The sequence below is a fragment of the Mustela lutreola genome, chromosome 10, assembly GCF_030435805.1.
Source record: "Mustela lutreola isolate mMusLut2 chromosome 10, mMusLut2.pri, whole genome shotgun sequence".
Taxonomy (NCBI): Eukaryota; Metazoa; Chordata; class Mammalia; order Carnivora; family Mustelidae; genus Mustela; species Mustela lutreola.
Genome location: NC_081299.1, coordinates 87884697 through 87907628, shown reverse-complemented (window position 1 = coordinate 87907628; position 22932 = coordinate 87884697). Strand labels below are relative to the sequence as shown.

The window sequence follows — 22932 nt, the reverse complement described above, 5'->3', positions numbered from 1 at the left end:
ACATTTAAATCTTTAAGTGAGATGTAGTTATCTTCGGTTAGAAAATATAAATTGTTCAGTTTAAAGGTTATTGTCAAATTTTTTGTTGTTCTGTTGTGATTTAAGTTACACCTCTTGTAAACTCTTGATTATCAGTCTGTATAAATATAACACGTTTCCTAAATACTCTCTAGGAATGGAAACGGATATTGTGTCCAGTACCTAGGCTTGCTTATATAGCTTTTCCCTTTTAATTGTTTCTAAATTCTGCCTAATTACTTGACCAGTAAGCAATAATTGTTTGGGTTCTGGAGCCCTGAGAAGTTAATTATTCTCAGCAGAATGGCTGTCTTCCTATCAAGAAAAGTTTACTTCTTGTGGTAGTCATTCTTACCATGTTCCTACTGTAGTAATGGCATGTTACAAGACGTTTGAAACCATCCATGGTCAAAAAGAAACTAGAGTAATGAGTTGAATAGTTACTTGGGGTTAATAGTTGCACATTAGGTTATGTCCCTTGACATCAAAATATTAGATTTGTTTTTCTTTGTGTCCTATGAATAAGTGTCACATTATGATATATTTCTTAAAACATTTGAATAATTAGTTTTGTTCCATGAGTGTTACTGTATCATTATTTGAATTAGCACTTATTAATTTCTTTGGTGGAAATATGCAATGTTTACTTCTTCAGTGGTATAAATCCATATATTCCTGACCTATATTGTTTTTCTTTTTATTCTCTAAGTTCTAGTTTACTATGGTAGGCAAAAACTAATTTGTAAATTTAAAAAAAGATACATTTAGGACTATAAAGCAGGTGAAAAACTAGCATGCTTTTGGCATATGTCAGATTTGGTTTTCATTTATCTCAATACAATGTTTTCTTCATATATCTAAAAGTCATTTAAATGTTTATCGCCTATAGATAAAAGCTAGAGAATTATTAAGAATTTTATTAATAGTATATTCCTATGTAAAAGTCAGACTTTTCATTATTCTCACTTTTTAAAATAGAATATTCTCTTTTTCTATCTGAAAGGGTCCACAAGGAAAACCAGGCCTTGCAGGACTTCCTGGAGCTGATGGTCCTCCTGTAAGTAATAGTTACTTGTCATTAAAATTTCTATAAATTATCTTCAAAAATAGATTTTACATGTATTTTAAAGGTTTTTTTTTTTTTTAATTTATTTATTTGACAGACAAAGATCACAAGTAGGCAGAGAAGCAGGCAGAGAGAGGAGGAAGCAGGCTCTCTGCTTAGCAGAGAGCCTGATGCGGGGCTCGATCCTAGGATCCTGGGATCATGACCTGAGTCGAAAGCAGAGGCTTTAACCCACTGAGCCACCCAGGCGCCCTGGTTCACATGTATTTTAGAAGTAGATTTTCTGAAGTCAGTGATAAAAACAAATTGAACCAGTAATGAAACATTGATCCCTCTAAAATACCATTTCATCATGTCACTTACATATTACAAAATCTTTAAGGATCATTCAGTAGTCCTTGGATAAACTCATTCTAGTACTCTGATGCCAGAATCTCAAGATTGTCCTACTTCCTCATAAACCATCAGTTCCAGACAAATAGATCTACTCCCTTTCTCTCGGGATGCTCAAAATGTCTTTATTGGTATACATTTCTTGTGGTCTTTTTTTTTTCCCCATGGAAAGCATTTTCTCATTCTCTCTTAAAGTCCATGTTTCCTGAGGGTCCAGGAGTAATTTCTCACCATTTGTAAATTTCCTTAACCATCTTCCATAAAAATTCTCCAACCTTCAGAAATTTCTATATGCTAGAAATACCATGTAATTATACCCAATGCATAATAATAAAAATGTGTAATTATATCTGTAACTGATTTTCTTTAAAGATCTTATTTATTTATTTGTTTGTTTGTTTGAGAGAGAAAGACAGAGATAGTGACAGAGATACTGAGAGAGAGTACAGGCAGTAGGAGAGGGAGAAGCAGGCTCCCCACCGAGCAGGAAGCCAGACATAGGTCTGGATCCCAGGACCCTGGGATCATGACCTGAACCAAATGTCCACCTGACTGAACCACCTCAACATTTCAGCAATTGTTATTTTAAAAAATTTGTTATTTACACTTATTTTTTTCTCCTCAAACTACTTATATATTTAGCTGAGATCTAAAATTTTTACTGGATATAATTGTGATGGAGTTAAACATTTTTGCTTACTGACTTTCAATAATTTTGTTATTAACACTTTCAGTATTTGTGATCTTGCTATGTTTTCTAATGTCCCATTCATATGCCTTAGCTGCCTTTTAAAGATGCATGTTTGATTATTTGATCAATATGCAAAATAGAAGTTATATTGAAACAAGAACTAATTGATACTGGGATTGAATTGTTGATGAACATTCTGTATTGTTTCATGTACTTTTTCCAGACTTTCAAATACATTATGTAGTTGGTGAAACATATCCATGAAATATAACCTTGTTATGTTTCCTTCAAAATGCTACAATTTCCAATGTCATTTAAAGCCATATGCCCCGATGCAAAAGGTTCAGTATCTTTTGCAACATTAGATTAGAAAAATTAAAAAAAGAAAGGAAAAAACTTCATAATGTTATAGACTACCATTAATATTGAATCTTAACAGTATTATGTTTTCCTAAATATAGGGTCATCCTGGAAAAGAAGGCCAGTCTGGAGAAAAGGGTGCTCTGGTATGTTACAAAGTATCCATGTAAATGCTCTGTCACCTTATGTCTAAGAGAAAATCTCTTACTTTGGTCATCTCTACCAACAGTAGAAAAATGCCATATTCTTGTAGATTATTTGGTAAAATTATAGTGTGTGAATGAATAGCACTTTCAATGTATTATATATTTAAATAACAATGGGTCTTTTTTAGGGTCCTCCTGGCCCACAGGGTCCTATTGGCTACCCTGGTCCCCGGGGAGTAAAGGTAAATGTTATTTTTTTTCACACCATTTAATTTGAATGTAAAATATTATAATCATTTAAGTTTTCTAATTTATTCCATAGGGAGCAGATGGTGTCAGAGGTCTCAAAGGCTCTAAAGGTGAAAAGGTAAAATATAATTTATTTAGGTGATTTTAATTGCCATATATCTATTAGCCCCCCAAATTTAAATTTATTCAACAGACATTTCCTTTCCCAATATATTAAATAATTACTTGATACCAGACAATGAAAGCCTGATTTTCTTTTTTGAAAAAAGATTATACCTTGGGGTGAGGACTAAATTATAGAACAGAAGCAAAGATATGTCATAAACAGAATTAATTCTGTATCCTTTTTTTCTTACATGTGTTTATCTTTTATAAAACATAGAGTTGTTTTATAAATAAATTAATGACAGGATTTACACAATACCTAGTTGTATGCATAACAGAGGAATGTTTATTCCTTTCTTTCTTTGCTAAAATCCTCCAAATTCTTAAGCTGGAATGCAGTACAAAAGTTAGAAGTACCCTAAGTCCATTGGAGGAAGAGGAAGTCTTTATACATTATACTGTATGCAAAGCAAAAGTATTAATGGGAAGGAAATAAACATCAAAACTAGGCAGAAGTGGATAAAAGAATGTGGGATTTTTTATAGAGCATTTGTAGTTTGTCTTTGTTTGACAGAAAGAGAGCGAGAGAGGGGACACAAGCAGGGGGAGTGGGAGAGGGAGAAACAGGCTTCCTGCTGAGCAGGGAACCCGAAGTAGGACTCAATTCCAGGGTTCTGGGATCATGACCTGAACCGAAGGCAGATGCTTAACGACCGAGCCACCCAGGTGCCCCATGCTTGTCTTTGGACAAAGAAACAGAAATTGAGATTTTGTTTTTTACATAGATGCTTAATGTCAGAGTAGATCCCCCAAATCCTTCAGTGATTATGTTAAAATAAAATGGCATTACTCACAGTCAGTATTGTTAATGCTTACTATAATATTACATTTAAAAGTTAGAGTTTAAAATAAAATATTTGCAGCTTTGTTGAAAAATTAATGTAAATTTGGTTTTAAGGATAACTTTATTCCCATAGGCATAATGTTACAAACACAGACACAGACATACACACAGACACAGACACACACAGACACAGACACACACAGACACAGCACCTTATGTGGATTTGACATCAATAAGGAATGGATAACAAAAAAGGATGGACTTCTATCCATTGTATTTTATTTTTCTAAAAAAATAAAAAGTAACTGACACATTGTCAAGTTATGCAGTTATATTCAGTTCTATTTTATGAAAAATGTCATGCGTTTGAAATGAACTCAGCTACTTTAATGGGAATCCCAATTCATTCTTACCATCACAGAAGAACTTGAGGATATAATGTCTTGCTGAGCACAATGACTGATCAAATAGGGTTGAATTTGTAATTATTTGCAGGTGGCCTGTGCACACATATATGTATCATCTGTGGAATTTTTCTTGATTTTTAAAAAATATTTTATTTATTTATCTGAGAGAGAGAAACAGATAGTGAGAGAGAGCAGGAATTGGAAGGAGAGGGAGAAGCGGGCTCCTCGCCAAGCAGGGAGCCCTACTCAGGGATCAATCCCATGACCCCGGGATCATGACCTGTGTCGAAGGCAGACGTTTAACGGATTGAGTCATCCAGGCACCCCTGGAATTTTTCTTCTTAAGACATTTAAGTATCAATTCAAATTTGTCTCTGGAATAAGTGTCTTCCATTTTTTCAACCTTTTTTTTAGGAAAGCCAGTGTTTAAAGGAAAGGTGTTTAATTGGGATGGGAAAGTTGTGAGCTTGGTGGAAAAAGGGGTAGTGGCAATATGACAGAGGTAAATAAAATTACAGATGACGAGATACATGTGAAGAGAAACAGCCAGGAAAAAGAAAATGTATACTGCTTATGTGTAGAAAAACAACTTGAGATTATTGGTTGTTTTCAATGGTGTATAGTCTCAAAAGCAACAAGTAGATATGGAGAAAAAGAACTGAAATTTTAAGTTGAGAGTGGAATTTCTGAGTCCCAGTGATAGTTCTCATACTAACTGGACTGGTAAGCTCAGGCACATTGTCTCGTTTCACTAGGTTGTATTTTCAATCTATAAAATGAGAACTTTTTCCTAAAAAAATCGCTCAGGTATTTTTCAGCTATACCTTTTATTTTATCCTTTATTTTATTTCATCTGTTATTTTATCTAATCTAGTTTAGAGAAATTTTATATAAAAGTTAGTGGAAACTTTTTCCTAAGGATGAGTTGTCCCTATTTTTAGGCTCTGAAGAATCATTAAATCTTTATGAATTTTAATACCTGTTGTTTATTTTGTCTCCTGAGTACATATTATAATGGACTATCTTTAAAGACATAAGGAAGTTGAATTTTTTTTTATTTTTACACATAACAACATTAATTGTTAACTAAAGGTGAAATAGTAAGTACCCTAACTAGGATTAAAATTCTCCGTTGTTCAGATAGATGTGTTCCTTAGAACTTAAGCAACATAATCCAATGAACCAAATGGCATAGATGAATTTCTCTTTTACGCATATTCTAAAACTGTTTCCTTTTTTCTTTGCCGAAGATTAATGTAGACCTAATAGTTTTAGGACTGGAAAACTTAGTAAGTTGATAGTGTCACTTGTTTTTTAAAACACCACTTGTTGTAAGGATATACCTAACATTTAAGTCATCTAATTTATTTCTTACTTGCTTCTCTACTTTATTTTCTAATTGTGAATGTATTGAGAATGAAAGTGTCACAGAAATAGCATCTAGTCCACTATTTTTTCTCCTGAAACAAAAATTTCTGCCTGGAAAAATCCCAAAAACTGTTATTGATTTTTTTACTTCAATTGCAGTGTTCTTTAAACTAAATTTGGCAACTGTGTAATTACCTTTCTCTCTAGGGAGAAGGTAATGAAGACAATAGTCAATAGGAAGTTAAATGGTCATTTTCAGCTTTTAAGCCTCTATTACTGCCCAGTTGCATTCAGTATAGAGAGGATCCTACATACATGGCTACTTATAGCCAGAATGTTGAAAACCTCATGCCTTTGTCTTAAAGGAAATTTCTAGACCTGTTAGAATTTTTAAGTTTAGGCAAAATACCAGATTGAATCCCTTTTCTAGGTTTAGGTCTCATATATTCATAATTATCTGACATTTTATGGACCTTAACATACCTTGCTAAACACACACTAAGGTGTGTTCATTTAGTAAATGTCCATTTAGTTAACGTTTATTAAATATCATGGTTATAAAGGATCAAAAATGTACTAGGCACTGGAGGTGTAGAGGTTAATTAGACAGAAATCTTTACTTCTACCATTTAGTAAAAGAAAGAACTATGATCTCCTAAGTGCAGAATGGGATGTTGTTAAAATAGTAAATGCTCAGAGGGAGCCCACAGGATAGAGGGATTAATTTTAGGGTGAGGGTTGGGTAGAGATTGAAGTCTTGAGAAATTTCATAGCAGAATTATGAACTGAGTCTTGAAAGAAGAGTGGAGGTAAACAGAGGTAGATGGAGGAGATAAAGGATTTGGAGGTGTGAATATGATAATGGCCACCAATGCAAGAATTACAAGTGGAGGAGCGCTTGGGTGGCTCAGTCCATTACATGTCTCAGGATCCTGGGGTCTAGCCCTGTGTGTGGCTCCCTCCTCAGTGAGGAGTCTGCTTCTGTCTCTGCCCACCCCCCCAAATAAATAAATCAAATCTAAAAAAAAAAATTACAAATGGAAATATAGGTAATTAAGTTTTTTCTCGTACTCAATGGCAGGGTGTTGTTGGGTGGGGGTGAAAGGGACATTCGAGACCAAAGATAAGACTGCCAAAATGAACAAACAAGGGTAGATCATGGTTAGGAGGGAGCGAGGTTGGCAGCTTATATTCATAATTAGAAGTTTGGAATCATTAAGGTGCTTTAAAGTAAAAATCGATGTGATCAATTTTGGTTTTTTATAGACTTCATTTGGCAGCAGGATGTGGAAGTAAATGTGCCAATCTTGCTATCTCTATTCACATACTCGACCTGACATGTTTTTTCCCCAAACTCTGCAAGTCACATCATTTTCTAATTCCTAATTAAGATGCTAACTTCTCTGTCAAACCTTCTTCAGTTAACTTCTTGCCTCACTCCGAACACCGGAACCACCACCACCACCACCACCACCATCATCATCATCATCATCATCATCAACATCATCATTTCTTTCTTCTCTGAACACCATTCTACTCCATTTGTACCAAAATTAATGCAAATGTTATACCTTCAGTTTTTATTGTTAAAACAAATATCTCAAAATACTCCGTAGTACTCTGAACAGAGTAATGCTCAATTAATGCTATTGAAAAATTGAATGGTTATTCCTTAGCAATTTATTTTTTTTTATTTAATTTTCTTGAAATTAAGAGACAGCAAGTTTGTTCATAAAGCTTAGTTTTAAAAGTCTAGATTTCATTAAGAACGGTATGAAATATTGCCAGAGTCAAAATATCTGCTCTCTTTGATTAAAGAAGGCCCAATTTTCAGTATTATTGTTCTGTTGTGATAATGAGCATTCTCAGTGTATATGTAAAAGATAATAACGGTTTGCTTATTTTTTATCTGAAAGAGATTGTAATATCGAAGACAAGTTGAGCTAGAAGGCACTTATCTAAAGGATGTGATACAAAATATATGATATAATATTCTTTGGTATGAATTAGTAAATCTAAAGGTAAAGACATTTTATTTGGTCGTCAAATGTTCTTGTATTCCAAAGTTAAAATGATAATTTTTAAATTATTTTAATATTTATTCTTTCTTTGTTCAAATGGCATAGGATATAGGCTGTTATAAAGAGAATGGTTATTTTTCCCATAAGATAAAGAAGATTTAATGGACACATTTGAGAAAAATTTCCTAGAGTAACTTAGAGCCATGTAACAATAGGAAATGAGAGCATATGGGTGATAAAGGTTAAAATAGACAGAAGGAAGTTTCACAACATGATTCACATTTCTCAGAACAATTTTCCCTAAATTATCATTGTTCATATTTTATATAGCCATATTTTAGTTTAATTCAAACAAATCATTCAACACGTGTTTTATTACTTCTATTTTTAGGGTGAAGATGGTTTTCCAGGATTCAAAGGTGACATGGGTCTTAAAGGTGATAGAGTAAGTAAGAAGAAAATTCATACCAGAACATAAACTTATGTGTGTATGTATGTGTGCTGTGTGTATGTATAATCTTATATTTAAATATAGCAAGCAAAGGATAAATAAAGGTATTCATACTATCTGAGACTTTGCTTCTTTGTTTTTATGTGAAAATTAGACATGTTAGTTTTTATGGAAGCAATATGGTCTTTCAGATATTATATTAAATTTCCATGTGTTCTGTAGCCTATACGCATGTGTGTATATAAAGTTGAATAGTATTGTTTATAATTTTTTTTCTAAGTTGATGCTCAAATTGCTTAAAAGGTGTAGTTTTATAGGTTTCTTTTAAATTTTGTAGTGAGATGTGTTGCTTGGAAATCATATATCTGCAACTTTCTTGAACTTCCATTATTAGTGATCTTGAAGTTTTGATTGAAAAAGTGGTATACTTTTTTTCTGGTAATGAGTGTCTAGAAAACAAACAAAAATGTGAGTTCCCTAAAGGAAACTAAGCTGTGTTTTATTGGGAAGAATTATTTTATATCTAACACAATAATACCTGATATCAAAGAAGCATACTTCAGAATATTTTTGTTTCGCTAAAAAATACGTAACGTCTGTTTCCAGAATGGGGGTAATAACTTACACATTTCAAGGTGACAACCAAAGTCTAAAATGGAGACATTTTTCATGTGTTCCAAACAGTGATTTCAAAAACTGCTATTGTCAGAAAGGAAAATTACTTTTTTCTCCTAACCTGCTAGGTTCTTAGTTTGGGGCCCTGTAAAATTAGATTGACAAAAGACAGATTAACAAGAGAACAACAAACAGAAGGTTTCTAGCATGTGCCTCATGCGTATATGTGGGAGCACTCCATGATAATTAATTCGAAGCAGGTGGTTAGAATGTGGGCTTATCTGGATTTTAGCAAAGCACGAATGCATTTTTAGAGACATGACAAGGAAAAGGACTTTGAGTTTGTAGGACTGCAAATTGAAGGAAGGTAGATATATGGAAGAGCAATTAGATAAAGGCTAATTAGTAGAATTTGTCATGTAGACTCCTCTGGTGTCTAGCAGTCTCCAGTGATTAACTTTTGTCCTTTGTTGTAGAGAGGGAAGGGATAGCTCCTTTGCAAATTTGTATCTTGCTTTTAGCATCTTCTTTGGCTTCTGCTGCTTCTCAATTGCCTTCAACTCAAAATAATCTTCATGCCCAAGTGGCATATTTTGGGTTTGATTATTCTGTCACCCTCCACAATCTAACCATGATTTTTACTTTTTTCTTTCTTTCTGCAACACAGATGCATTAAAATTACTTTACTATGAAACATGGCAACACTGGACTTCTGTAGGTTTTCAAATGTCAGATTATATTAAGTTGTTTACTTACTAATGGAAAGATTGATGAAATCAAAGATTTTCACACCTCTTTGTCCTAAATAAAAAAATGAGTCAACAAATGAGGAGTTGGAAAATATGACTTTTTGATACACTATAATTTCTATTATTCAGTCTCCAGTGTATTTGAAATTATAAGAATGTTCCTCTGTGTTTCAGGGAGAAGTTGGTCAAGTAGGTCCAAGAGGAGAAGATGGCCCCGAAGGACCTAAGGGTCGAGCAGGTCCAACTGGAGATCCTGGTCCTTCTGGTCAAGCAGGAGAAAAGGTCAGTGAACAACTTTAAATTCCCAGGTGCTCTTGCAGATGATATTTCATTGTCATTTAAAAATATTTTTAGTCATCCATGTCAGAAATCTAGAGGATTCAATGACATTTCAAGCATATCCATTTACTGTTACGAGTACAACCATGAAATGGGTCCATTATCCTTTTTTACTCTCCCTTGTTGTCCATCTGCTCTGTTCTCCTTGGCCATGTAGAATCAGCAGCAATTCAAGCTCTTCCACATTAGAGACGAAGAATTTGAGTTTGATTAACAAAGGATCAAGAAATCAATGAAAGATGGGCAGCTTATGGTTTCGGAAGAAGTAGAATGATCTTTGCTCCTCAAGCCAAAATGTACACTTTCTATTTTTTTCACATAAACATGCATTTCACAGAGCAAGTGTTTTTAAAAAATGCTGTTGTCCAAGCCCAACTTCAGAAGACTTTAATTTTAGTCTGGGGTTAACATAAGCATTGCTATGTTTTAAAAAACATCCCCAGATAATTCTAATACTCATTGGTTTCATAGCCATGGTGCTGTAAGTAATATGTTAAAAAATATTTTCAACCATTATATTTATATTTACATTTAATATTACACAACATTGAAATTTTGCCTTCATAGTGTATTTATTGATGTGAACACCTTATAAATGTAACTATGACGTTAAATTAAGAAAGAACAAGAAAGGTCTGTGGCAAGTGTTATCCTATTGCATACACTAAGGAAAAATATAAATAACAATTATTTTTTGGTGGTGTAATTCAGATGATTTCCTTTCTTATAATATGTATGTCTACTTTCCAAATCTTCTGTATTGAGCCCTCCATTATTCTATAAAATACAGAAATTCCATGCCACTTAAGAAGATTTTAATTTCCCTTCTTGCTATCGTGTCTCAGAAGAAAAATGTATGAAAAAAATATATGAAGAAAAAATTATTCACACACTGTGATTAGAGAAGTAAGAAAACATTTCCTCATGTCATTAGGACTCCTGATGTAGTGGTTCTTCTACAGGTTTACCCTCCCAACTGCCAACTGTGAACTGCTGCATAATGTTATTGCGTTTAGGCAGGGGAAGCAAAGAGTGGGCAAAAATAGGGGCTTACAAAGCCCGATGACCCTTCCACTTCAAGTACTCCCGTGCCAATAGCTGTAGATTATTCTGAACCTTCCTCTCATCCTTGCTCTACTTTATTCTGTGTAAATGATTCCCCCATCTCTTCAGAAGCATCAGGACTTTATTCCACAGTTCTTCATTTTTAGTATTTCATTATTATTTTCCCTTTATTGAAGTTGCCTATCACCATATTGAAAATGCAAACAAATTTTCTGTCTGGATTTATTTTGAAATGACTCTGAAGTGAATAAGAGTTTATATTATAATACAGTAATTAACATAGGACACAAAGCCTTTGTGAGCGTAATTAGAGAATTTCATTAACCTTGAAATCAGTGACATAAAACCGATATGATAACAATATATCCAAAGGGACATCATTATAAGCAAGATTTTTAGGGCTTGTTTGCATATTTTCCATCTGAAGTCTTCTTACCTATGCAATGTTGATCTTGAATCAGACAACTCTTTAGTTCAATCTCTAGTAACAGGATCATAAACTATATTCCTGTTTTCTTGCCTTGATGTATCTAGTAAAATATTTATTGTTTATAAAGTTACTGTTCATCTTATACCATTATCTGTAGTTATCCGGATTTTTGTTTTTGTACTTATTTTGTTTAAATATATATTGGAAATAGTGATATTATGTGCTTACTAATGTCTAAGAGTTTGGTAAATAATATTTTATATATGAACTGTGCTTTTATAAAATCTTGAGGAAAATAAATCACAGTAAAATTCCACAAACATATTTGATTCAAGTCATTCAATTTAATTCAGTTTTCTCTCTGCCTGTATTTTGAAATTAATGCTTTGTTCTTCTAGGAGCAATTTTCTTAGTGCAATACTTTAAACCTCTTGGTATTTGTTACACCTCTTTGGACTTTGCTGTAATTCACCATTTGTTTTAGCACTTTTGGATTGAAAGGCAGTATTGAACTGGAACAAAATTTTGGTTCATTTAAGTCCTCACCTGCACGAATTAATGCTCTACAATTAATGCTCTATTTAGCTGTAATTTGCAACATTTGATATATCTATTTACCCAGATTTATCCAGAATTTTTAATAAAAGAAGAAACGTTGCTCAAAAATTAGGTCAGAATTTCTTGTAGTTATTTAAATTACTCAGTGAGAAATAGTTAAATAACTCATGATTGCTTGCTTTATTTATATTTACAATGAGAAATGAAATAATTTTATCAAAAAGATTCACTTTAATTGAAATGATAAAATCTAAATGCAGTTCTAACTACATCAACTAATTTTAAATAGTTTTAATTTTGAAAAACTTAGTTGAAAAACTTTTTCTTTATTCTTGCTTGAGTTGAAAAACTCAAGTTGAAAAACGTTTTCTTTATTCCTGCTTGAGAGTTCTGAAAGAGCCCTAGAATTCTCTTTATCTCAGGGTTCTGTGTCCCCAAAGAAGGCACAGTCACTTACACAGAAGTTAAGTTAGCAAACATTATAGAATTAGAAATATGTCCAAAGCAATTTTTCCCTATTCAAATGAGGAAATATAATGTAAGTAAACTATGGTGAAAACTTGTAAACCTTCCTTTCTGGTATTCATATATGTGGTTCTGACTTTTAGAAAAATCACTAAACTCATAATTGGAACTTAATTCAACTTAGAATTTTTATTTGTCATGATTATTATTTTTTTAACTTTAGGGGAAACTCGGCGTTCCAGGATTACCAGGATATCCAGGGAGACAAGGTCCAAAGGTAAAACAATTAGCTTGATTTTTTACACATTTGTAGAAATTAATCACACGTAATTACCTTCCAGTTTGTAACCTAAAGATGATAAATCCTTAAAATATAGTTTCATAAGGGAAAGACATGGCGTATGTGGGTACCTGGTGTGCAGGGAACTCAGAGAGCGTAGGTGATTATGGATTGGAGGATTTTAGCATGCAGAGTCATGAAAGGAAAGCACAGTCAGTTACTTCCAGGGTGACATCCTAGTATATCTAAAAGTTATAATGGGGATGATATGTGATGCAGACTAGCTTTTGATTTCATTTCCAGTACCCTAAGGGTTGGAATTTCCAGTTGTAGCTTTAAAAAAAAAAAAAGAAAAGAAAAGAATTGAAGTAACATGTTTCATCATCTTTATTTTGCCTCATTTCCACAGTATTTGTTTCCTAGGGCTACTGTAACAAATCTCTATAGACTTGGTGACTTAAAACAATGGAGATTTACTCTCTTACAGTTCCTGTGACCAGGAGCCTAAAATCAAGGTGTCCGCAGGGTCCCCAGCCCCTCCAAAAGCTCTAGGGGAGAATCTATCTTTGCCTCTTCTAGTTTCTGGTAGCCCAGGGTGGTCCTTGGTTTGTGTCTGATTATCTATAATCTCTACTGCCTTCACATAGCCTTTTTTTTTTCTCTCTCTGTCTTTTCTTCTGTCTCTTATAAAGACACTTGTCCTTATACTTAGGGACCACCTGGATAATCCAGGATGATCTCATTTCAAGATCCTTCACTTAATGTACACCTATGAAGACCTCTTTTTCCCAATAAGGCAACATCCAAGTCCCAGAGATTTGAATATTGGATATATTGATTTGGGGCCACCATTCCATCTATGACAGAACTCAAGTGCTACTTTTAACTATTTGAAATATACATATTTTAAGCATAAAGATGGATGGTTTTAAATATAGGTTTACTTTGGTGACTACTTTTCCTCAAGCTAATCCTAAAACTTTGTCAAAGCTGCACTTCATGTATTGACTAGTTAATTAAAGTGGTCAAATAAAGGGTGCCTGGGTGGCCCCGTGGGTTAAAACCTCTGCCTTCGGCTCAGGTCATGATCCCAGGGTCCTGGGATCGAGTCCTGCATCCGGCTCTCTGCTCAGCAGGGAGCCTGCTTCCCCCTCACTCTCTGCCTGTCTCTCTGCCTACTGTGATCTCTGTCTGTCAAATAAATAAATAAAATCTTTTAAAAAAAGTGGTTAAATAAATTAATACATACATTTTGGTTATTACTGTTAAGATGGATATATGCCCATGCAATTATCTACCTATCTATCATCTATCTATTTCTATCTTTCTATCTCTCTATTTCCTTTTCCTCTGTTTGACCCATTTATGCTTGACAGGTATAGTACATGAGGATAAATCCTATTTATATAATAATCCCCAAACATATTTATTAATAAGTTTCACAGATAATCATTGGGAAACCAGAATGTCTTTCCTCTTGACAAATGTGAACTGCATAATATTTGTGTTTGTTCGTTGTCATGTGATGACAATATATTAGGCTTGCTGTGTGTGGCTTTGTTTTATAATTTTTCCATTGGGTTTCTAGAAAATATGCATTTCCTTGTAGAGTAAGAAGTAAACATATACTTGAGCTCTTCTAAAATGAGAGTCAATTCATTTGTGATTTAAGAATAACAGGAGCATCATTTAAAGGTTTCTAACTACATTTAGAACATTGATTAGTAAGTTTTACCTTTTAAATATTGTCTCTAATAAACTGCTCTGTTTCCTAGTTTCTTTCCTCTCAAATGTCAAGCATTTTCAAAGTATTCTGTAAAAAAAGACATTCCCTGCAAATTCCACAACCTTAACCTATCCATAGATTGCTTGAAGAGTTCTTGATCTAATTACCACGTTGAACTGCAGTTGTGGAGTTTTGATTTAAAAACAGAAAACCGTCATATTACTTGAATGAACACAATATTCCTTTATTTGACATTCTTATTTTCTTCTGTTTTTTTTTTTTCCCAAGACAATACTTTGTTCAATATTCTTTGAGTTATTTTTATTAACAAAATGCAACAGAATAATTGGAGAGAAATCCTTCTTCCTTCAAACGTTTTTCTTTACTCTTTAGCCAAAATGTCTGAAACTTTGGTTTTTATTTTTTTAATATTACTTTTCGCTATAACAACTTTCTTATGACCAAAAATGATTTATGTTTCTTGGTCCCAAAACAAAAAATAATGGGGTCATCAAAGATCAAAGATAGCTTTACATTTTTTTCCTATGTTGCAACTAATGAATTTTGAATGGATTTAAATCTGTATTGTACTAAAAGTGAAATTTGGCTGCTAATCTCTTTTAGGAGATTTAAGGGCTATAATTAGACAATATAACTTATTTGATAATTTTCTAACAATTTAAATCACAATGGGTACTTGAGAGTTGCACCTCTGTAAGTACTATAAAATGACAGTTACTTCAAAAAGTAAAATCTAGTTTAACTATTTATTTTAGGATTTTATTTTATTTTATTTATTTTTAGGATTCTTTATATTTAATACAGCATTTAAATAATTTTGAAAGTTTCACAGTTGGTGGGCCAATTTCATCATTAACCTTTGACTTTTGGGCATTTGTTTGTGTTTGTTCTTTCCTTTTAAAAGCATTATAATGCCTTTTCATGGAAATTGTATATTTTGGTGGTAACCCCTTATGTGAGAAAAGAGGAAGAATATGCCCATATATTATAAACTGTTTAGTTGATGGTTTGGGCATTTTTATTCTTTTCCTATAAGTTGCTTAGAGCAGAAACTATGTAAGAAAATAAATTTATTAAAAATAAAATTGATGGGGGCACCTGAGTGGCTCAGTGCGTTAAAGCCTCTACTTTCGGCTCAGGTCATGATCCCAGGGTCCAGGGATCGAGCCCCGCATTGGGCTCTCTGCTCAGCAGGGAGCCTACTTCCTCCTCTCTCTCTGCCTGCTTCTCTGCCTACTTGTGATCTCTGTCTGTCAAATAAATAAATAAAATCTTTAAAAAAAATAAAATTGATGCATAGAGCAATTTGTTTTGAGTCTCTATAAATATGATTAGTTATCTATTCTACTCAAGACAGAAATGAGTATTTGTTCTCAAATAAAATCTGATAGAATAGATTACTTCCATGTTGGATTATAGTCATTTGTCAGGTTCTTAGAGTAGTCACACAGTAATGCTCTACCAGATCTAACTTTCTGATTCTCTGTAGAGAAAGAGCAATGGCTTTGAAAGCCCTTTAAAAAATGTAATTTGCAGACATTATTTCCCCATTATATGAGCATTACATGTCCTAACAATTGTCCTCAGGTAAATCACATAGTAATCTCTATAGACATGAATTAGAATATATTGGGAAATGAGTCATAAGAAGAACGTTAGCAGTGACTACCAGGGGTTATTGTTTTGATCATCAGCTCCCATAAGCCTTCACATACGATTTTCCTGACTTGAGGAGGAAATACAATTGGTATCTGTTGTATATATCACCTTGAAAAACGGTTTAAAATGCAGGTTTCTGGATCCTACTGCCAGAGAGATAGATCCTGATAGTATGGAATCACTCTGGATTATTCTGTTATGGAGTGGCCACATGTCTCTTGGAGAAATATTATTTTAGGTGTAATTCAATCCAAATGAATGGAAGGATAAAAATGCAGGGAATGGATTCAAGTCAAAAAAGGCTTTGTTACATCTCCCTTAACATGTGGGGAAGTGTCTACTACTCTTTGCTTGATACTTTACAGGTTATTGCATTTAATTTGTGTAGTGGTCTGAGCAGGAAAAGTGAGTATTTGGAAGCCCTCTCACCCTTTCCAGAGTCTCATAGTTAGCAAGTTGAGGAGAAAGGATCTGACCCTTAATCTGTTCTATTTCATGATTCAGTGATGGGGCAAATCATTCACAGTCATGTTCAAAGGAATCTCTGAAAACAGATTAAAATCTGGACATAGGCACTAGGTGAAATGGGAGAATTACAATCCATCTGTAAAATGTGGCTGTTTGTGGATGAAATGACATGATGCCTTTACTGTGCTTATTACATCTCTAAATAACCAGTATTTATTGTTATCTACTATTATCATTTTTATACCTTGCGTTCCTTTATCCCAACCTCCCACAAATTCAAAGTGCCTATAATTTGTGGGTAAGTGCCCTTATTTTGCATGATAAAATACTATGCTCAAAGAGGATAAGTAATATACCCAGCTTACATAGGTGAATGCATGATAAACATAAGTCTTGAAGTGATGTCTTTGGAATTCCAAAAACAGGATTTTAATGCTAAGGCTTCCTGACTTAGACTCTCAGCTAGATCTAACCACAGTCAAACATCAAACGGAAAAGATGGAAGAAGATTGTTAGTCTTTATGATTTTATTTAGTTCTAAAGGTATTAAAAATAAACTAAAAAGTGATAAGTATGCAAATACAATAATGTTAATTCAGGAAAACTTTTATAAAAATCCTATTTTAACATCTAATTATTCATACTCATGATATAGAATTGTAAGTCAAAATTATTCTATCTAAAATGTCCTTTAATTGCTATTTTCTAATATGAGAAATGATATCTGAATAATTATTTTAAAGTTAAAAACTGAAATTTTTTTTTATCAATTTATGCTTTCAATGCTTCTAGGATCTCAGATGTCACTGTAAGTTCATTTTCAAATAGATTCATAGAAGTTGTATAGTATCTTAAAATTCTGTGTCTGATTTAAATATTACCAGCTTGTGAGACTCAGTGTGTTCCAAGAGGTTTGCAGCCTATGGCTAAAAATGTTAGTTACCATGCTCATTGTTTCTTGCTTTTATTCTTGTAGGGTTCCACTGGATTTCCTGGGTTTCCAGGTGCCAATGGAGAGAAAGGTGCACGGGTATGATATATAAGCATATTCCCTTAAACTGTGGAATTTAATGTTCTCGCATGAGTACCTATCACTCGGCACTTGACTCACAGTGGACTGTGATTTGCTACATACTGAAAATGTTTAAATTGTCTTTGGCAGGGTGTCGCTGGCAAACCAGGCCCTCGGGGTCAGCGTGGTCCAACGGTGGGTGCCTTGATTTTAAAATTATGCTTTTCATTTTTCGGTCTGGATTTAATTTTCCAAGATAATTGTTTTCAAAAATACACACTGGTCCTCTGCTTTTGGATGTACTTGGCACCAGATCAGTTTTCATCTTTTGCTCTCCCATGCAGGGTCCTCGAGGTTCCAGAGGCGCGAGAGGTCCCACTGGGAAACCTGGCCCAAAGGTATTCTGAGTACTCCTTCCATTCGGGTTTGTTCTCCGTCCTCTTCCAGAGGACAAAAGCTAGGAGAAGTAATCAAAACTGATTTTTCTTTTCTTTTCTTTCTTTCTTTTTTTTTTTTGGTGTTGTTGTTGTTGCTAGGGCACTTCAGGCGGTGATGGCCCTCCAGGCCCTCCTGGTGAAAGAGTAAGTATGACACAGTAACATAATATAAAATTAATATTAATAGTTTGCAAGTGTTTACATTTCTGGGAAAAGGTACTCGTGACTGCAAATGGATGGGCACAGTGATTTGCAAAATCTAGTCAGAGTTTAAAAATTCCTCTATTTTTCATTGACTTCTTTTTAAGAAAAACAGAATCCATTAGGTACTACTAATTTTGTTATCGAAATGAGAGTAATATTGTGCATAATTGCCCTATGATGTCACTTTTAAACTCAAGCCAAAACAATTTTTTTTTTTTTTTTAAGATATCTGTATAACACCTGCACCTTCTCCTTCACTCCCCTTGCTTTCCTTATTGATATTCATTTTGTCCGTAGCTCTGGAAGCGGCATTGTGCTGGTAAAATGCAAGCTCCCAGTAGCCATTAAGTCACAATCGATACACATTCAAATCAAGATAAAACATCTATTCCAGTAAATAGAAAAACTATTTAGTAAATTGATTTTCAATTGATATAAAATAAAGCTAAATATACATGAGGAAGCATGCCCTTTATTTGTTTTCTTTTGGCAAAATACAGCATTTTTGTAGCCAGAGATTTTGAAAGCTATCTTCTTTAAATAATTTTAAATATTAATTCTGTGTCACTTTTAAAGAAATTAGATTCACTTATTTATATTCTATAGCAATGTTTGGGATTATACAGTCATAGTGATATATTTTTGTATATTATTGTTTGAAATTGGTAATAGGTGTTTCACAAAAAGAAAAACAGAAACATCTTGTGATATTTATACAAAGAAAACTGAGAATAAGTAATTTTGCGGGGTACAAAGTTTCTATTTGTAATAGAAGTGTCAGTAGGTAAGACACAAGAATAAACATTTTAATTATGGTTGTTTCAAGGCTTTAGTTCATATTTAATTTAATTAAACTTCTACTAAATGTTTCTCACTGTTGATAAACTACTCCCAAATTGAATCAGTTCTGTATGTTTTGAGTTCATAAATAATATATACATTTGAAAAATTTTATGGCCAAAGTCATCTTAATAAGAAGATAAAGTTTAGTTAAAATGGTTAAATCATTAAATGGAATAGAATTATTTCATAAATTATAGCAAATTTTTATGCTCATATCTTGCTTATGCATTCCAAAATATCATGAGCAATCATATGTATTTACAATTTTGTAACAAAACACTGTGGCCCAACAGCCTGATTTTTTAAAAATTAATTAATATATTTGATAGAAATAGAGACAGAGAGAGAGGGAAAACAAGCAGCGGGAGTGGGAGAGGGAGAAGCAGACTCCCTGCTGAGCAGAGATCCTGACATGGGGTTCGATTCCAGGACCCTGGGATCATGACCTGAGCCGAAGGCAGATGCTTAAATACTGAGCCACCCAGGCACCACTCAACAGCATGATTATTTGTAATTGTAAAAATACTTTGAGAATAAGAAAGGTGTATTTTGAGGATGAAAGTAAAGGTTAGTATAAAAAAAATTTAAGCTGGTAACCATTTTTGATAGCATTCATACATTTTAAATATACAGAACATATTTCCTGTGTTCTGTGTAGTTGATGAAATATTTTATCCCTAATATATCCTAATTTTCTGCAAAGGATTTTACATGTCATAAACTAGTTATGTCTTAGGCATAGTTGATAAATGATAGAAATAACATCATCAAAATATATGACTTGGGAAGTTTAGAGAGAGAGTTTTGTAGTACCTCGAAATTAGACTAGAAATGGAAATACCTATTTTTGCCCATAACTTCTTTAATAATATATTTGTTTATAAATATACATAGTATTATATGTACATATTATATACATGGCTTAGGATATTTTATATATATAGGAATACACACACACACACACACACACACACTTATTAGGATACTCTGCATTTTAATATAATTCCTCATACTCATGATTTGCAGATCATGGATGTCTATTATTAAAGATTTAGCTCATAGCTTTTATTTGGGTCTAGATCACCAAATTAAGCAAAAGCAAAACAAAAACAACGAAAAGAACTAAGAAACTCAGTTTTTACATGAATAACAGAATAGTTTGGGTTTAAGCATGTCCCTTGCAATATTTAGGACATATTAAAATTATTCCTTCAGACGAGATTGGGCACGTTCAGGGTGGTATGGCCATAGACTTATCTAAAATTCAAATTTCACTGACACTAGGTATTTTATTTGGCAACCCTGATTGAATTCCAAAAGTATCTTTATACTGAATATGTATTTTCCACTTCAACTGGAAACTGTTTTGATTAATACAGACAGAACATATAAATAGTTTTTGTGGAATTTTATAAAGACCCACTTTCTCTTTAAATTCTCTAGAGAAGTGATTTTTGAAAGCTTTTTCATTAAAAAAATTTAAATTCAAAATCAAATTTTATTTGAAAAGAAACCAAAATATAGAAAGCAAAGAAATGACATTTTAAGAAATTAGAAAAATTGAGCTTGCTACATGACCTAAAAAAATAATACTTTAAAAATTTTGTATTTAAAATAAAATTGTGTTTATAATATTCTTAAGTTATTATGATAGATACTGAAGAATTATGGTTTTGTACTTTAATAAGAATACCAAAATCTGTGAGTCCCAAAAGTTGCCCAGCATTTTGAGTAAACACACTGATATCTATTTATTTAATGACATGTCTAAATTTGAGGTTTCTTTTTGATTTTAAGATGAGATGCTAATAATAACAATAATTTGTGATGATTTCTGAACTAGTGTTGGCTTAAAAATGGTAATATTTCCCTTGGAAAAACTAAACTGATAAATTGAAAATAATAAATTCTATTAAACACTAATTTTATTGAACTTTATTTTTTATTTAAATATAAATAAATCCTATTCTAGTTGAGTTAATTAAATCTTATTTATATTTTCTTCCATTTTATATATATTTATTTTAGGAATATAATTATTATGTTCTGGGAACAGAAAGGATTATTTTAGCAATTATTTTGCTGTCTCTTTAGTAAAGTTTACTTTTTGCATTTTGAAGATGTGTAAATATGAGTGTTGAATAATATAGTTAATTAAACATCAAGTTAAGAACAATATTATAAATGTATATTTGGATTGAATGTTAATGGGAATGATGATACAATATGTTTTTATCTTGTCTACTAAGAAGTTTATATGTGAGTAAAATAAGATATTGACATTTTCAGAAAATAAATTTTAAATATAGAAATGAATTAAAGGTCTTTCTGAATTAGCCACTTGTTTCTTTCTTTTAGTTTTGTTTGACTATAGTCAGAACATTTATAGAGTCAATTTTAAAAATAACTTTTTGGGGGAGGGCTATGAAATCGAAATACTCTCTGTTTGGGGATGTTTCCAACCAATGTTAAAAGCCCAGCAAACCATGAGATACTGTGGACTCTGAGAAATAAACTGAGGGTTTTGGAGGGGAAGGGGATGGGGAGTTGGGTGAGTCTGGTGGTGGGTATTATGGAGGGCATGTATTTCATGGAACACTGGGTGTAGTGCATAAATAATGAATTTTGGAACACTGAAAAGAAATAAAATAAAATTGGGGGAAAAAGTCCAGCATCTATGGAACTTCTTGATACATCTATGTTCATCTATGTTCTTTTAAAGTTTTTTAAAGTTTATTTATTTATTTATTTGACACAGAGAGAGAGGTCACAAGTAGGCAGAGAGGCAGGCAGGGAGAGAGGGGGAAGCAGGCTCACCGCTGAGCAGAGCCCAATGCAGGGCTCAATCCCAGGACCCTGAACTCATGACCTGAGCTGAAGGCAGCGGCTTAACCCACTGAGCCACCCAGGTGCCCCTCAGTTCACTTTTAATATGAATTTTAAATATAAAATAAATGTAAATATAAATATAAATGTTTCCAGTTTTCTTGATTTAAGACCATTGATGTGTGTGCTTTTACATACTGAATAATGTGAAAAATCATGCACTTAGCTTTTAGATTAGCATAGATTAGCCTGTTGCATTGCCTCAGTTCTGTCATTACGGTGAAGAAGCTATATGTTATGTTTTGGGTCACCTGTAGAAATAAACAGTAAAGTATAAAGATGTATCTTTCAATGCATATTCCTAAATTTCTTCACTGCTTTTTCTTTTCAGGGCCCTCAAGGACCTCAGGGTCCAGTTGGATTCCCTGGACCAAAAGGCCCTCCTGTAAGTGCCATAGGTTTTCTTTATCTTTCTCCATTGGACAGTGTTTCCAAATTTTTGAGAGTGATGGTTTTATTTTAAATAATTGTTAGATACAAATTTTGATGAAAATTCTAATAAAAACAAAATTGCAATTCATAATGTCAAAGAATGTACATTTTTCAATTTGTTTAACTTATTCAGTTTCAGTTTATTGAGTGCTTCTGATGTAATACAAAAATATCTTAGTAAATATCCTTTAAAAGTATATTAAAGATGGAAAAAACATGCATGGGTGTTATTCTCTCCAATACTCCTCTCCTGCAATGAATATTATTGATGGCTTTAAAATTGTTAAATATTGATTGTTAAATATTTATTTTATCAGTATTTCTCTTTTGTCTTCCATCACCCAATGTATTTGTCAAAATGTCACTTCCTAAATATTCTCTAGCATTCTGACGTTACTTACATCTCATTATAATTTGTTTATTTGTATTTATTATTTTTGTCTCCATAATGCATTCTTTTAAACAATGTAATGCTAACCTTCTTGATTTATACCCCCTTTTTATATAATTTGCTGAGATATTCAAAGAGCTTCACAAAGTTAACTGAAATCCTTTATTCTCATACTTAAATATTCATGGAAACATAGGACATGCTCAACGCTCAGTTGTTTTCTGCTTCTTTTC

General features: G+C 32.9%; 1 protein-coding gene across 2 annotated transcripts in view; it reads left to right on the top strand.

Moving 5' to 3' along the window:
- The window catches only part of COL11A1 (collagen type XI alpha 1 chain), a 213758-nt gene that overhangs the window by 109715 nt on the left and 81111 nt on the right, over positions 1-22932 (top strand). For both annotated transcript variants that reach the window (XM_059137189.1, XM_059137188.1), the window contains exons 25-36: positions 1022-1075; positions 2630-2674; positions 2863-2916; positions 2997-3041; positions 8060-8113; positions 9658-9765; positions 12564-12617; positions 17471-17524; positions 17657-17701; positions 17851-17904; positions 18043-18087; positions 22208-22261. In XM_059137189.1, coding sequence (XP_058993172.1) covers positions 1022-1075; positions 2630-2674; positions 2863-2916; positions 2997-3041; positions 8060-8113; positions 9658-9765; positions 12564-12617; positions 17471-17524; positions 17657-17701; positions 17851-17904; positions 18043-18087; positions 22208-22261 — 666 coding nt within the window. The remainder of the gene's footprint in view (positions 1-1021; positions 1076-2629; positions 2675-2862; positions 2917-2996; positions 3042-8059; positions 8114-9657; positions 9766-12563; positions 12618-17470; positions 17525-17656; positions 17702-17850; positions 17905-18042; positions 18088-22207; positions 22262-22932) is intronic.